At 38.2% G+C, this 15,076-nt stretch overlaps 1 protein-coding gene across 6 annotated transcripts in view; it reads right to left on the bottom strand.

Moving 5' to 3' along the window:
- The window catches only part of LOC118203579 (sodium-dependent nutrient amino acid transporter 1-like), a 122,943-nt gene that overhangs the window by 83,205 nt on the left and 24,662 nt on the right, over nt 1-15,076 (bottom strand). For 4 of the 6 annotated variants that reach the window (XM_035375863.2, XM_035375862.2, XM_085813555.1 and 1 more), the window contains one exon: nt 13,672-13,992. The exons of the other annotated variants lie outside the window; for them this stretch is intronic. In XM_035375863.2, coding sequence (XP_035231754.1) covers nt 13,672-13,992 — 321 coding nt within the window. The remainder of the gene's footprint in view (nt 1-13,671; nt 13,993-15,076) is intronic. 6 annotated transcript variants of the gene reach the window in all.

Here is a 15,076-nt window from a genome sequence, read left to right as displayed (position 1 = left end):
TTGAAAAGAATAGAAGTTAACAATGTACTACTAATATATGTTTTAAAATGCGTAAAATTAACGGCATGTTAATATGTTCTTATATACAATGTGAACTGTTATTTTAAACGTTAAGAAATACTATGATATGGTAAAAGTGAAAATAATGCAAAAAAAAAAAAAAAAAAAAAAAAAAAAAAAAATTAAATTTATTCGTATGACTGAAAAAAGACCAAATTATGGTGAATATGTGTTAAAAGTTGAATGAATGTAGTTAGGCTCTCTGACGCTACACTTCAGAGTTAGCCACTTTCAGAATAGTACCTCAGGGTTTAGAGTTGAAGATAGGGTGTGTTACGAGGTCTTGTCATGTTGAATTTTAACACGTTAGTGTTTTGATTGTAGGAGGCAGTGTTGAACACGTATACATAAACACATTCGTGTTTGGTGTTCTTTTACAACACATGTCAGAGAGCACGGGGAGAGATAATTAAAATAGTCATGAATGAAATAAGAATGTTAAGAGAAATATAAATATGCATGTTACTTGCCATTTCATTGTGTAACATTTCATTAAACTAGTTTTCCTTCCAGATCTCTGGAAGGAACCAGATATGAATAAAAGCTCCTGTTTAGATGCAGTACCGATGAAAAATTGGGTGTCCATGGAGCTGTTATTGTAAAAACAAATTTTTTTTTAAATTTCTAGTTTCTAGTGAGAAATGTTTGTAAAAGATTGGCCTCGCGTTAGATTCTAGAGCTAAAAGTTTTCAACAAGGTCGTTTTAGACCTCAGTTTCAAACTAATTAACTCTGGCGGGAAGTATGTAAGGATCTTAAGTTTTACTAACGTTTATTTTATTTTAAATCTTTACTATCACTTCTTATTTTCTACTTCCGGCCAGAATTAAAAGCGTTAACTTATTTATGCAAAATTTGTCTGGCGAACGCCAAGTACTTAAATTGTGGCTTTTTGCCAAGCGAGAGAGAGAGGAAGGAGTTAGTCGAAGCAGGCTGCTTGCCTCAAAAGTTTTACTCGGTTGCTGTTTGCCTTCCAGGCCAGAGGTTTAATCCTCGTGATAATTTTAAACGTATTGTAGTGTTAACAGTTCTCTGTACTACATACGGCTTCCTGTTAATATACGGCCAATCGTCCTTGTTTATTATTCGAAAGTTAAGTTAGAGTTTAGTTATATTTTTATATTCTTACGTTCAGACCACAAGTAGTTGGTCTCTGTATTCCGAAGTACGGAAATTATTGTAAAGAGTGAAAAATAAAAGATTTTGTATACCCTTCCTGTGTATCTTGTCTACTTCCCACAGTTATTGAACATAGCTTTAGTAAGCTCCCTGTTCCGAGTCAGGTCTGTGCATGTTCCCAAAGAAAGTAAGGCGGAACATTGAACCTGATAGTAGTACAAAATCTATAGATCAAAGTCTGCAAGTTAAATATTTTGTTTATGTAATTCATGTATATTGCTCAAATTTTCAGATTTTGCAAGTCAGTAAAATGTAGTCGGCTCAGGAGGATAAGGATCTTACACTCAGTAAAAAATTGGAGAATACAAACTGGCTAAATAGTTGGGAGCCCGATGCAGGCTAACGTGACAAATTCTTACTACATTAGATAAGTTCAAAATAAATAACTAACAGGATGTCATCAAACTAACATTTACAATTTCTGGTATGGTAAAGAGCTGACAGAAATATTATAGTTGAACATACAGTACAATAGAACATAGTAGCATAGTGTACTGGTAATGCTAGATTTGTTGACCGGATGATAGTGCATGCTAATATAATATAAAAAGAAAAGCATACAACAATTATTTTCTTATAAACAAGTAGATAAATGAAAAATGCGTAAAAACAGTAGAAAATACAGTACAGTGCAAACAAACCAACATGAAATCTGTATAAATGCTTGGCTCAAAATTCGATAGGTAAACAAGAACATATACAAATGCTATATGCTATATAATATATGTAATATTTACTTTTTAATTAAAAAGTTGACAGATTCATACAGCGATAGATAGTACAATGCAATTAACTAACATGATGCCAAACTTACATTTACAGTTTCTGGTATATTAAAGAGCTGACCTAACATATAGTACAATAGAACTTAGTAACATAGTATGCGGATAATGCTATACTTGCTGACTGAATGATAATGCTTGCTATTATGAAATTAAGGAAAAAAAACAGGTAACTAAATGAAAAATGCATATGAACAGTAGGAAAGTACGGAAGAAACAAACAAGTTATCTGTAAAAATACTAGGCTCAAATATGCAATAGTTAAACAAAAACATATACAAAGGCAGAAAGTTGCTTACAAATAAAGAGGAATTTGCGGAAAAAGCTATACTTGCTGACTGAAACTATCCATATTGTCAACAATAGTTGTAGTACAGACAGAACTATATTACTGACTGAATGCGATATTTGCAGACCGACTAGACTTATTTACTGATAATGCTATACTTGCTGACTTAAGAATGAAACTAGCTAACATGAGACAAGAAACAATGATATTGAAATTGTGTACTAAATAAAAATAAGACAGATTCTTACAACATGAGACAGATTTCAATGTAATTAGATTAACATGATGCCATCAAATAAACATTTACAATTTCTGTTATAGTACAAAGGCTCACTATAGATTACAATAGAACATACCAACATAATTTACTGATAATACTATACTGAATGAAGATACTTGTAAGCATGATACAATGATTAAGATAATGATTGTCTTATAGACAATCAACTTAATAAGAAAAGCATACTATCGATAGAATAGTACAGCACAATCAAACCAACGTGAGAACTATGTAAAGGCATGGCTTAAAAAAATATTAATTTTATTATTATTATTATTATATATATATATAATAATAATAAAATTAATAATAATAATAATAATAATACAAAATCGATTACGAATTTAATATATATATATATATGTATATATATGTATATAAATAGATAAATAAAAATAAAAATAAAAATTTCTAACAAACCTGAAAAGGTGATAGATGGAGTTCGATAGACACAAACTAACGTGATGCAGTCAAACTTATATTTCATTTGTTATTAACAGTCTAGCTACAAAAACAGATAGTACATGGTTAATACATTTCCTGAAAACCATTTAGATTAAACTTGACATAGGTCAAGCCCAATGCTGGAGACTTTCTCCATTACGCAATTTAGTTTGCGGATCAGGTGTCTTTGCTTAACTAAGAGTTTGCAAAATGCCTGACGATTTTGCGTAGGAAATCGTATGTGTAGGCCTTCTGCCAGGGGACAATTGGCTAAATAGTGCTCCGGAGAGCCGAGTTCACCACAACTGCAGACATTGGTATCACTAATCCCAAAGCGTGCAAAGAATTCAGGAAAAGGCCCATGCTCCGAAATGTAACGGGAGAGATGGGCATTGCCACAGCAGCGATCTGTCGACACATATGAAAGATGGTAGAAAGTACGACGACCGGTGAAGCTATTGTCCCATTCCTCTTGCCACTTACTAATTGCTCGAAGACGTAAAGTTCGCTTGAGAAAAGAATGTGGGCAAGGAATGGATATATTCTCATCAGCATCACCAGAAGCCGCCTCCTTGGCATAGGCATCTGCAAGTTCGTTACCATATTCTCCCACATGCGCTTTAACCCAAGCAATATGAATAGTGAAAGACGGAGAAGCACGTAAGTCCTGTTGAATGTCTCGTATAATTGGAGAGGAAAGCTCAGGATTGACAATGGCGTGAGTGACAGAAAGATCAGAATTGAGTGTCGCTTGTGTTATATTCTAAGTCAGCAAGTAGCGGACAGCGCGTGCTATCGCCACTGCTTCCCCTTGAAAAACACTATTCTGCATAGATAAATGTACCTTCTAGTTGGCTAGAGGAAGATTATCATGAAAAGCAACAAAAGCGCTTTCTACGTTATCATCTATCTTTGAGCCATCAGTATATATCACGTGGCTTGAAGAATTACGAAACACTGATGGTGGAATATGGAGCCTTACTCCAACCCCATAGTCTGCTGGATGAATACTAAAAGGTGTCAATTTTGCTTCATAGTCATCAGGCAAATAATGATCTCCATCAAATGTGATAGGCCTGCGTAGTTGCACAAGTAATTGACGAACAGCCTCTTCCTCAGTTCTAATATGAAGAGGGAGTAGACCGGCTAGATTTAGTGAGTCCGAAGAAGTTGTTATATATGCTCGAGTTATACTCAGGGCAAAAGGGCGTTGGATGGTTGAAAGATGTTTGACTTTTCTCCCCTGCATGGGGAGTGCCCAAACAGCAGCGGCGTAAGTAACAATCTTTTCTGTGACAGTAGTATATAGAATTTTTTGGATATGGTGGTTTAATCCCCACCGATATCCCTGAACATAACGAAGCTGTTTGGCAGTCATCTGTGTTCGTTTTTTAATGGACAGAATGTGTGGGATCCAGGTTAACTTATCGTCAATGATAACTCCCAAATATTTGATTTCTCTGAGGATTTGCAACCTGTGGCCATTGAGGACAATTCTTGGTCGCCTGACCAAGGAACTCCTTTCTTAGGTACAAGAAGTACCTTGGATTTGTTTTCAGCAATAATTAATTTCAGATCATCACAGTGCTGTTGAAAGAGTTGAAGAGACTCATTGCAATTTTGCTGTAAAACTTCGCGAGAATGTCACCGGATAACAAGAGCCACCTCATCGGCATACGCATATATATGCGTATGATCAGGCCAGGGAGATTGAAGGATCTTATTAAAAGTGAGGTTCCAGAGTTGAGGACATACACAAGAACCTTGCGGGCATCCTCTTGACTGTACGTTTTCGATAATTCCCGCTGGATGTACTGCAATAAGACGTCTGTTTTGCAAATAGTGTTCTAAAACTTTATAAATATTACTCGTACAATTGGAGTTTACCAGAGCTTGCTTAATAGCTACCCACCACAAACTATCGAATGTGCTTTTAAGATCTAGGCTGACAAATGCGGTGTGGTAGCCAGAGAATTTATTATTCAAGATGTCTTGTGTGATATCATGCAGTGTATGTAATGTAGATGAACCGGGCCGAAAGCCATATTGTCTAGAACTAATAATTTGGTGCTGATGTAGATGAAAACGCAGACGAGTCATCAGTATCTTCTCAAAAATTTTCCTAAGCGCTGGAAGTAGGCAAATGGGTCGAAATGAAGTAGCCTCAGTCGGGTTTCTATCCTTCTTTAAAAACAAGACAACCTGGCCTATTTTAAAAGACCTAAGAAAAGTACAATTTGCCAATAACTTGTTGAAAAATATAACACAAAATACTGGTGAGGCCAAGATGGCAGTTTTGACGATGGCATAGTCAATGCCATCCGGACCTGGAGCTTTCCGTTTCGGCAAATGGGCAACAATGAATTTTAATTCCTTTACAGTAATTTCTTTGTCCGGAGACGCAGTGGTTGAGAGCTCTTCTTCAGATATCGATGAGTGATGGGAAGTACCCTCATAGAGATCAGACGGTCCAAAAACAGTATCCAAGATATGAGTCAGGGTATCTTTGGTAAAATCTTGTGAGGCTGTTGAGCCAAGAGGAAGAAATAATTGAGCAGGTTTGAATAATTTGCCTGTCATTATCTTATGATGAATCCCATATGTATCATGCGATTCGGTACAGAAGGCATGATTCGGTACAGAATTCAATTTCGCTTGTAAAATTGAACGTTTATATTTTGCTCTCTCCTGTTGATATAGAGGGAGCGAAGTTGGTGGTAGATGCATTCGTCGCTCATATTTGATTCGCCGTCGTAAAGCGCGGCATTTCTTCTGCTGGGAACGAAGTTCACTGTTCCACCATTGTATATTATTTAGCTTTTTGGCATGGCGTTGTGGTAAAAGATCATTACAGATTTGTTGAAGACCCTTCTGTAGAACAACCGTGAAATTCGCCAAATCAGCGCGAGTATTGGCTGAAAAAAGTTGACCATCGAGATCATTTACTAATGCTTTCACACGATCAGTAAAGGCACGTATCCGTTTCCCTGGCAGATTGTAGCGTCGAATAATTTAAATGGTTGTAGGCTGAGCTATTGTAAATGTAATATAGCAATGGTCGCTAAGACTAATTTCATCTTCAACTGTCCAGTTCTGGAGAAGAGAAGCCGCAGAAGTGGAACTAATAGTCAGATCCGGCCATCCACGTGAATGAATTCTGTCGAAGATTGGAGGGGCATCAATTGAGTTATGCAGAATTAAATGATGTGCTGATAGAAAATCCTCCAAAGAATGGCCTTTTTCATCCGAAGCATAACCCCAAGTTGTATTATGGGCGTTATAATCACCCACAATAAACTGAAGAGGGATTTTAATGCGCTGTAGAGTAGTTGATAGAAAAGTCAATGAAGGAAGAATGGACTCGGATGGAGATGAATATTGTGAAATAAAAAGCATGGAGGTTTCCTGTACATCAAGAAGAATGGCTACATTGTCCCTATTAGCTGCGACGACAGTCGGTTTCCAATCCTTGTTGCAATTGATAATGATGGCCCTGGGTGGTTTCTCCAAATCGCCTGTTTGAAAGATGAAACCACTGAAGCAGGAAACCCACAGCAAGTCCGTCCTTAATATAAGGCTCCCGAACAAAGATGAGACCAGCCTCACGTTCTACTGCGTAATGCGTAAGTTGAGCAACAGCAGCCTTAGCGTGTTGAAGATTGATCTGTATACATTTAATTGAAAGTCCACTGCGGATAAAATCCATGTTTATAGTATCAGCCGATGCATTTCCAATAGAAGGCAAGGACTGATTATTAGTACTCATAGTTTGTCTTATCTTGGATGGATTGCACACGACGTTGGTACTGGATACAGGCTGAGTCGTAGGCAGGATGGTCGTAGTCGAAACCAGTTCCGAATCGAGCATTGGCATCACTGTAGTTGATACACAGTGGATTTTGCGCTGTACAGTCCCGGATGCCGTGCTCCTCAGCACAGTAGGAACAAAATTGTTTTCGACTCTTGCAGTTGGCTTGTAGATGACCGAACTGCTGGCATCGGAAGCATCTGCTAATTCCAATGTATTTCGAGACTCTAATGTGCCTGCCAGCCGAGGAAGATCTTGTGTTGTTGCATGAGTGCACAGAAGCCTCGGGGCTCGCACTCGAAGATCCACTTAACGTGCCCTTTACGGCGCTCTCTAAGTCTATGGAGAGGCTTGAAGATGTTACTGGGCATGCCAGTGGCACCACTGATTTCGGCAACGCCATCCTCTGGCTTGATGGATTCGGGCAGGTCATGAACTGCGCATCGAGGTCTGTGCCGGCGGAGACGGCTAATCTCCGCTCGGATGTCCTGGTTTTGGATTTCTTTTTCAAGGACATTGGCATCATCATTAGAGTTACACACCACCTCTAAACCGCCTCGGCGGGTTTTAATAATTCTCTCAATGCCAACCTTAAGTTTTGAGAGAGGAACCTTAGCATTTAATTCAGCTTTGAGCTCAACTTCTGAGACATGCTCTTTGGGATTAATATATATACGAGGCTTGTTATGTTTTCTAGCAACCTCCGCAAGTAGGTATTGGAGGAGCAGGCAAAGATGTAGACGCCGGTAAATCACTTAGAAAAGGAACAGAAGGTAGTGATGGCGAGGAATGAGCTAATTCGCAACAAAGTACTGTGGAGGTGTTAACACCAATATCAACCTTGGCGGGCTTTAATACAAATTCAGGACCCGCTGAAGCAAGAGTTTGTAAAGCAGCAAGAGAATTTAAGAGTCTAGTGCGTAAATCCGTGGGCAGCGAAAATTTTGAACTTCGTTTAGTAGTTGCAATTCTTCGAATGTCGTCACACAGTGCAGTAATTTTATCAGTATGAGGTAAATCAGATGCCAATACTAACGTAGGATCAAGTCCATTTTCTGGATGTGCTGAATCACCGTCAATCGAGAGAACTGATTGACAGGACATATTTCAAAGAAGAATTCTGTAAATACTTAAAGTACACGATGACTGAACAATTGTAAAGGTGGCAGGCAGTACTTAATAACCTAACAATGTTGGGTGCACTCCAAAACTTGTAATAAACTTGGTCGTTAAACTTCTCTGTTTTAAAACTTGCTGTAATCCAAAAGCTGTTATATTCAGGTGTTACACACTGAGCACACTTTATTTCAAATCGCAAGTGAGTCACAAAACACAATTTTTACTAAGTCCAAAAATTAGTATCTCCGCTTCTAATTAACGGATCTGTTTCAAATTTGGAAACTTGAACCTTCCGTGATCTTATTGGAAGTATGGCACAGGTTCCAAGTTGATACAATAATTAGCGGCCTAATTAGCAGTGGCCTGATTAAAAGCCTACTATGAAGAAATTCGCCGTTGGATTTGGCCTTGACATCTTCCTCTCCTCACGGGGGGGGGATGCGACCGTTACGCAGTTTCAACAATCAAATCGTCTTCCGAATCGAAATGCTGCTATGTAATTACAGTAATTTGACCATAATTAATTTTGTAATTATCCAATTGTCTTCACACATATCTTGAATTGAAGAGGGAATTTGTCTCTACAAGATGATGTAACTTTTAGGTCGCGATGGATAACAACAGCTTCCTCAGAGGACTCAAAGGTGGTATATCCGCTGGGAGTTACACAGCTCAATGCTAATTTGTTGTAAAAAATATAATTAGAGAACTAATTGACCCACCTATATAAATGGGGTATGAAATTGTTCCTGTTGATCTTAGGAACAGATAGCAACTACTACCAAGTTGATGCGAGTAAAACTTCCGTAGTTATTGAACAAAAAGACGGAGCTCAAATAGTGCAACTTACCCTCACGGCGTTTCAAGCCAAACTTTGGCATGTAGTTAAAAGAAAGACGTCCCTCAACATCAGGAGCAAAGAAATCTGCAAGAATGGAAAGCAATGCCAATGATTTGCAATTTTCGGAGTGCCTATGGTTCAAAACCATGTACCTCCACATCAGAATTACTAAAAGTGAGCAGAAATAGGAAAAATTTGGCATACGTGATTTACTTGATGCTCAATAGAGGGAGCCACAGGCTCGAGAAAGTTTAGGGATAGAGATAAGATAATAAAAACTTAAAATCTTTTTATAAGTTTTTATAATTTTTTTGTATTTTATATTTTATACTTTTTTTGGTTTTTATAATTTTTAATACACAATACAAACACTAAAGCAAAAAGCGGATAGGAAAGAGTTTACGATTAATAGGCTCATTGGCATGTGGCTATGTGTAGGAGAGTGCAAATAATAAATGGGAACGCGATGAAAATATTCTTAGGCAGATTTTAGAATCTGCGGGAGATGTGATTCTTAAGTAAACAGATTGATAACTTTGCTTGAAGATCTTGGATTGCAGTTGTAGATGATGAATAAGCAATTATATGGCAGCTCGCTGAAGAGACGTCCTTCCTTCATGGCGCGGGGGCTGGAACTGATGTTGAGAGGGCGTGTCTAGCCCTTTTGGATGGCGGGTAGATGTCAAACTCTCGGCCAATCACGGCTCTCGGTCTCTTCTGTGAGCTGCGAATAGTAGGATCGTATGCTGACATCTGTTGAAGTGCTCGATTATCAATCTGTTCAATTTTAAGGAATAAATTTTGACTATGTTTTTTGATAAGATAATCAACAGGTTTAATGTTAAGGTCCGAATGAATCACATCTGTACGGACGTACCAGGCTGCGTTTAGGCCCATACGTAAAGTTTTACTTTGAAAAGATTAAAGTTTTTTCACATGAGTTTTTGCAGCAGTACCCCAGATTGTACATGCATACATAAAGACAGGTCTTATAATTGATGTATAGAGAAGAATTTTGTTTTTAATTGACAGATGGCTCTTTCGAGCTAATAAGGGGTAAAGTTGGGCTCTAGCACCTTTCGCTTTGTTGAGAACATTTTCAATGTGAAGGCGCCAGAGTAATTTTGAATCAAGTACAACTCCTAGGTACTTGTAAGAGTTTGACCAGGGAACATAGTCATCAAAGAACTTAATATTAATGGAAGGGTACGGGAGGGGGCTACGTTTGAAGATCATAGCAGCACATTTAGCAACATTAATTTTTATTTTCCAAGTGATGAGCCAGTGCTCAAGGCTAGAGAGATATCTCTGAATGATTTGGACCAAGTTTTCAAGGCGTTTGTGTTGGGCTAGGATGGCCGTATCATCTGCATAAAGTGCAAGAGTGATACTAGGTGATTTTGGTATGTCATTTATGAAAATGTTGAACAAAATTGGGCCTAAAAGTGACCCTTGGGGGACGCCGCTTTGTATAGGACGGGGTGCCGAAATGAAAGAATTAACTCGTACAGAAAAAGATCTATTATTGAGGTACGAGTTAATTATGTGAATTAAATGGGCCGAAACGTCAAGTCGTATGAGCTTGATAATAATTCCTATATGCCAAGTCCTATCAAATGCTTTGGCTATGTCAAGAAATAAAGCGCCAGTAAGCATATTGTTACGAAACCCTTCGTGAATGAACTCCACTGTCCTCAGCAGCTGGTGCGTAGTGCAGTGTTTTGCTCGAAATCCAAATCGTTCATCAATTAGAACGTTGTGATTTCGGAGAATATCATTCAGGCGTTTAAGTAACACAAATTCGTATATCTTTGATAACGAGGATAGGAGGCTGATAGGTCTATAATTTTGAAGATTTGAGAGGCTTTGGCCTGGTTTTGGAATAGGCACAATGAGTGCTTGTTTCCAGCTTTGAGGAAAATAGCAATGCTGTATCATAAAATTAATTAGCATTACTTGGAAAAATAGATAACTGGTGGGTAAATTTTTAATCATACGATTAGAAATAGAGTCCATACCAGGGGCTTTTTTGGGTTTGAGCTTGGTAATATATTCATTTACCTCACTCATGGAAGTGTACTGAATTTCTCTCGCAAAAGGAGAGGAAAGAAAGCGTTCAACATCTTGTGGGAAAGAATTTGCGTTATTCGCAAAAATTCCTTCATTATGTGGTGTAAATTGTGTTTGAAGAGAATCCGCAATTAGTTCGGATTTCTCAGCGTCTGTGTGAGCCACCACTGCGTCCGTAGCTAAGGATGGAATGTGAGATTTGTGTTTGCGTAGGCGGGCAGATGCGCGCCAAAGACTGTTATCATTGGTCGTTAAGGACTGAATGTAATTTGTGTATTGTGATTGAAAGAAATGGTCACATGATGCCTTGACCTCATTTTGGAGAGTACGAAGTTGAATTTTTAAATCAGGATTCCTATATCTTTGCCAAAGTCTCCGTACTTTATTCTTTTCTTTAATTTTGAGTTTAATTTCTTGAGGTAATTTACGAAAATTGGGTCTGAGAGTGGGTTTTGATACTTCCTTATAAGTATCTGTTAAGATGGTCGTTAATTGATCAACTGCCGAGTCTATATCATGGCTGGATTTAATTTCAAGGGAGGGCAAATTTTTACTTTTAAGTTTGAAACAAAAATTGTCCCAGTTTGTAGAGACGAGTGCCGGAGAATTTTGATTAAAAATAGTACAGTTAAGGTCTATGATCACGGGGTTGTGATCTGAAGATAAACAGTTTTCAACAGTCACGTGGTATCCAAAAGGGATATTTCGAAAGAGTGCTAAATCAATGAATGAAGGGGCACCCCGTGAACCATATCTAGTGGGCGAATCCGGCGCAATAATTTTAATTTGGGCGCACTGAGCCCATTTTAGAAGGCCACGACCAGCAGGGTTTGATCTGTGACAACGCCAATGCTGATGGTGACAATTTAAATCACCAGCTATGATTAGATTATTGGATAAGGTGAGCAATTTGTTAAAATCTACTACAGGTAAATTTCCACCTGGTGGAAGATAGGCAGAGATCATTACAAGGGAGGGCGAATTTTGAATGAAAATTTCAATGATTGTTGCCTCGAATTTACTCATACTCGGAGTGTCAATTCTTTTGTGAGGTATTGAATTTTTAATATAGACACAAGTGCCACCATGATAAACATCACGAGTATTAGAAGCTTGTCTGTCATTTTTATATAATGCATAATTTGCAAGCTTGGGAGCTCTCCCTGGCTGGAGTTTGGTCTCTTGGACAAAAATAATATCAAAATCTTTCTCTTCTACATAGTCTCTAAACTCATGGAATTTGGATAGGATGCGATTTGCATTCCAGGTGCATAGTTTTAAGTTTTTCAATCCTTTCAAAGTATTGAATTTTACTGACTGGGGATATCAGAGAATTGGAGAGTAATATAACTCTCAAAGATGTAGTATGCCGCGTCAGCACCAGATGGAGCCACTCTGAGCTGCGGTAAGGCGTTTTTGAATGCCAAAAGAAGTCTGCTCTGGTCAATACCAGGCTGGTTTGAAATTTGAATAATTGCCAAAAGGATTTCGGTGCAATTTAGCGTCGAATTAGCTCCTAAGGGGACCGATAAATTTGGAATAATTTGGGGTGCAGTCTGTTGCATACCCGTAAGGGCAGCGGAGAAAAAAACTCCAGGGCGAATATTATTTGCACTGGGTGTGGGTGCAGCCGACAGTGTTGGGAATTGGATGTTGTTTTTGAGATTAATATTGTTTGCGTTGGTTTTTTCAGCGGTCAGGCTGGGTTTGGTGCTAGGTTTCGGATTTGATCTATTTTTTGAACCAGGAAATCTTGGGCAGGAACGCCAGTTAGCCGCATGATTCCCGGAGCAGTTTGCACATTTGTTCGGCTCTTCAAATGGTTTCGGGCAGTCTTTGGCTTGGTGTGGACCAGCACATTTCACACAGCGTCTTGGGAGCGTGCACACTTCGGACGAGTGAAAGAACCCTTGACAGCGCCAGCACTGTGAAGGGCCTTTCTGGCCTTTGAAATGTTCCATAGCAACTTCGGTTCCCAGTAGTTCCGTGATGTTGTAAATTTCAGTTGCTTTCAGGCTATTGTATATCTGTAGGTAGAACAAGGGCATCGGCATCTTAGTTTTCCATCTTTTGAGCTGTGAGATTTTATGGATTTTGAAACTGAGAACTTCCACCGCAATCTGCACAACACTGAGTGGTGTGTTTGAGGGTAATCCCCTAATAACTATTTTAAGTGGTCTGTCTGATTTAAGAGTGTGTGATTTAAATTCTATGTTATTGTCAGTTAAAAATCTAACGACAGTCCGGTAATCTGTTTCATTTAAAGTGTTGAGTTTGAGAAAGTCAATGTTCTGTTTTGATTGGACTGTCGGTGCGTGACGTTTAAGTTGGTTTAGAAGAAAGTACCAATCAGCACGAGGCTTGATAAAAATTGGTGGAGATGCCTGTACTTTTGGTTTTTGGGTGTCTGCCGGCTGCTGAGTAGTATGTTCTGTATTGTCAGTATTTGTTTGGATAACATTGAAAGAGTTTGTAGTAGCTATGTTAGTATTATTTTCAGTAGAGATATGTTTGGTTTGGGATTTTTTAGCTATTAAGTGTTTAGGTGGTATGACAAACCCTTCAGCATCAGTAGGGCGAGTACGTTTTTTATTATCAGACTTTGGAGTTTCAGGTGTGATTTTAGTGTTTTCAGTAGGGGTGGTTTTAGTAGAATTTGGAGTGATGGGTTCCGAAATATTAGGTTTTGAAGATTTGGACTGACATTCTTTAAAGAATTCGTCTTCTGTGGCAGGGAGGGTAAATAAGTTAACTCCGAGGTTAGTACATAGAGTGTGAAGTGAAAATAAAATTCTCTCACCCTCGTCAGTCATCTGTTTGATCATCAGGCCTTTGGCGGGATTATCAGAACGCTGAAGTCTCTGAATAACGAAAAGCAAGTCCGTGTGACGATTTTTCAGTGCATAGATTTGGATGGCACTCTTTGATAATTCCATGGCTGAAGGAGAAGCAGGTGGAGGAGCAGTAGTATCCATGTCAGTATTTATCCGTAGTTGAGAAGAGGCAGCGGTAGAAATACCAGCTGGCGGCGCCGTATTAGTGTTATCGTTGCCGTGCAGGAGCTCTGAGCTCTTACGACCATCGCTTTCTTCGTCCATGACGAGAATCCTGAATCTGATTGCTGAAAGCAAGGGAGCAACGGTCATATTTATACCCTACGACGGTAAAGCGAACAAAGAGCTAGCGCCATCTAGAGATACTGCACTGCCGTAGAGAATAAATACAACCGTTGCGCCGGAAAAAAAAAAAAAAAAAAAAAAAGAAAAAAAAAAAAAAAAACGCTGAATGGTTTTAGATTTTAAATTACGTCCAAATGGGCGGTTTTTTTTTTTTTTTTTTTTTTTTACGTTTTGTGTGTTACCTTTATTTATTAAATAGCATGTTCCTCGCACTTAAACCATAAAATTCAGTTCAATAGCAATGTCACAAAATAATTCTAAAATGAGCATATCTATAGAATTCCCGATACACAGTTCCGCGCGATGGAGATAAAAAGGTTTTCTTTTCCCCGTAGAGTTTTTGCCATTGCTCGCTTGTAAATCGTTGAGTTTGTTACTCAAAAATTCCCTCAAGTTTTACGAAATATGAAATCGATCATAAAACAAATTTCAAATTTGTTCTTTCTCATACCCATATTCGCAGTAGGATTACGTCATTCAAAATTCGATGGTTCTATGTACCATTGTTCCATCACAATGCGAGAAATAGACATACATTGATGCAGATTTTTCAATATTTAATTTCTCCAAATATAATGCAGGACTCTAACATTGGGTGGCAACAGTTTGAAAAGTTAAACGGACATTTATAGTGATTCAACGCAAAATCGAAAAACGAAAACAATAATCATTCAGGTACAAAAATAGGAAGTCCTTCAGGGACTTCCTATTTTTAGTCTCTTTTGACTAAAATTAGGACAGTTCTATATCTCCCGCTCTAGTGGCCCTATTGACAAAATTCAACTTGAATTCTTCATGTCTCGGAAGCACGACTTAGGATATGTATTAGATTTATACATATCATTCTTCTAATATAGGTATTTTGACATAAAATCGAACTTTTCTGAATTGACATGCCAATTTTTTCCCATATTTCGATTTTACGACTCAAATTATGTCAAACTGCCAAGTTTTATAAAAATCGCGAGAGTACTTTTTTAAAAATTAGCTCTCAAAATTTTAGCTCCTCAATGTTAATTAAATCTG

The sequence above is a fragment of the Stegodyphus dumicola genome, chromosome 3, assembly GCF_044657685.1.
Source record: "Stegodyphus dumicola isolate Sdum_Otavi_A_Nest chromosome 3, ASM4465768v1".
Lineage (NCBI taxonomy): Eukaryota > Metazoa > Arthropoda > Arachnida > Araneae > Eresidae > Stegodyphus > Stegodyphus dumicola.
The sequence above is the reverse complement of the archived record's forward strand: the minus strand, read 5'-3'. Positions and strand labels throughout refer to the sequence as shown.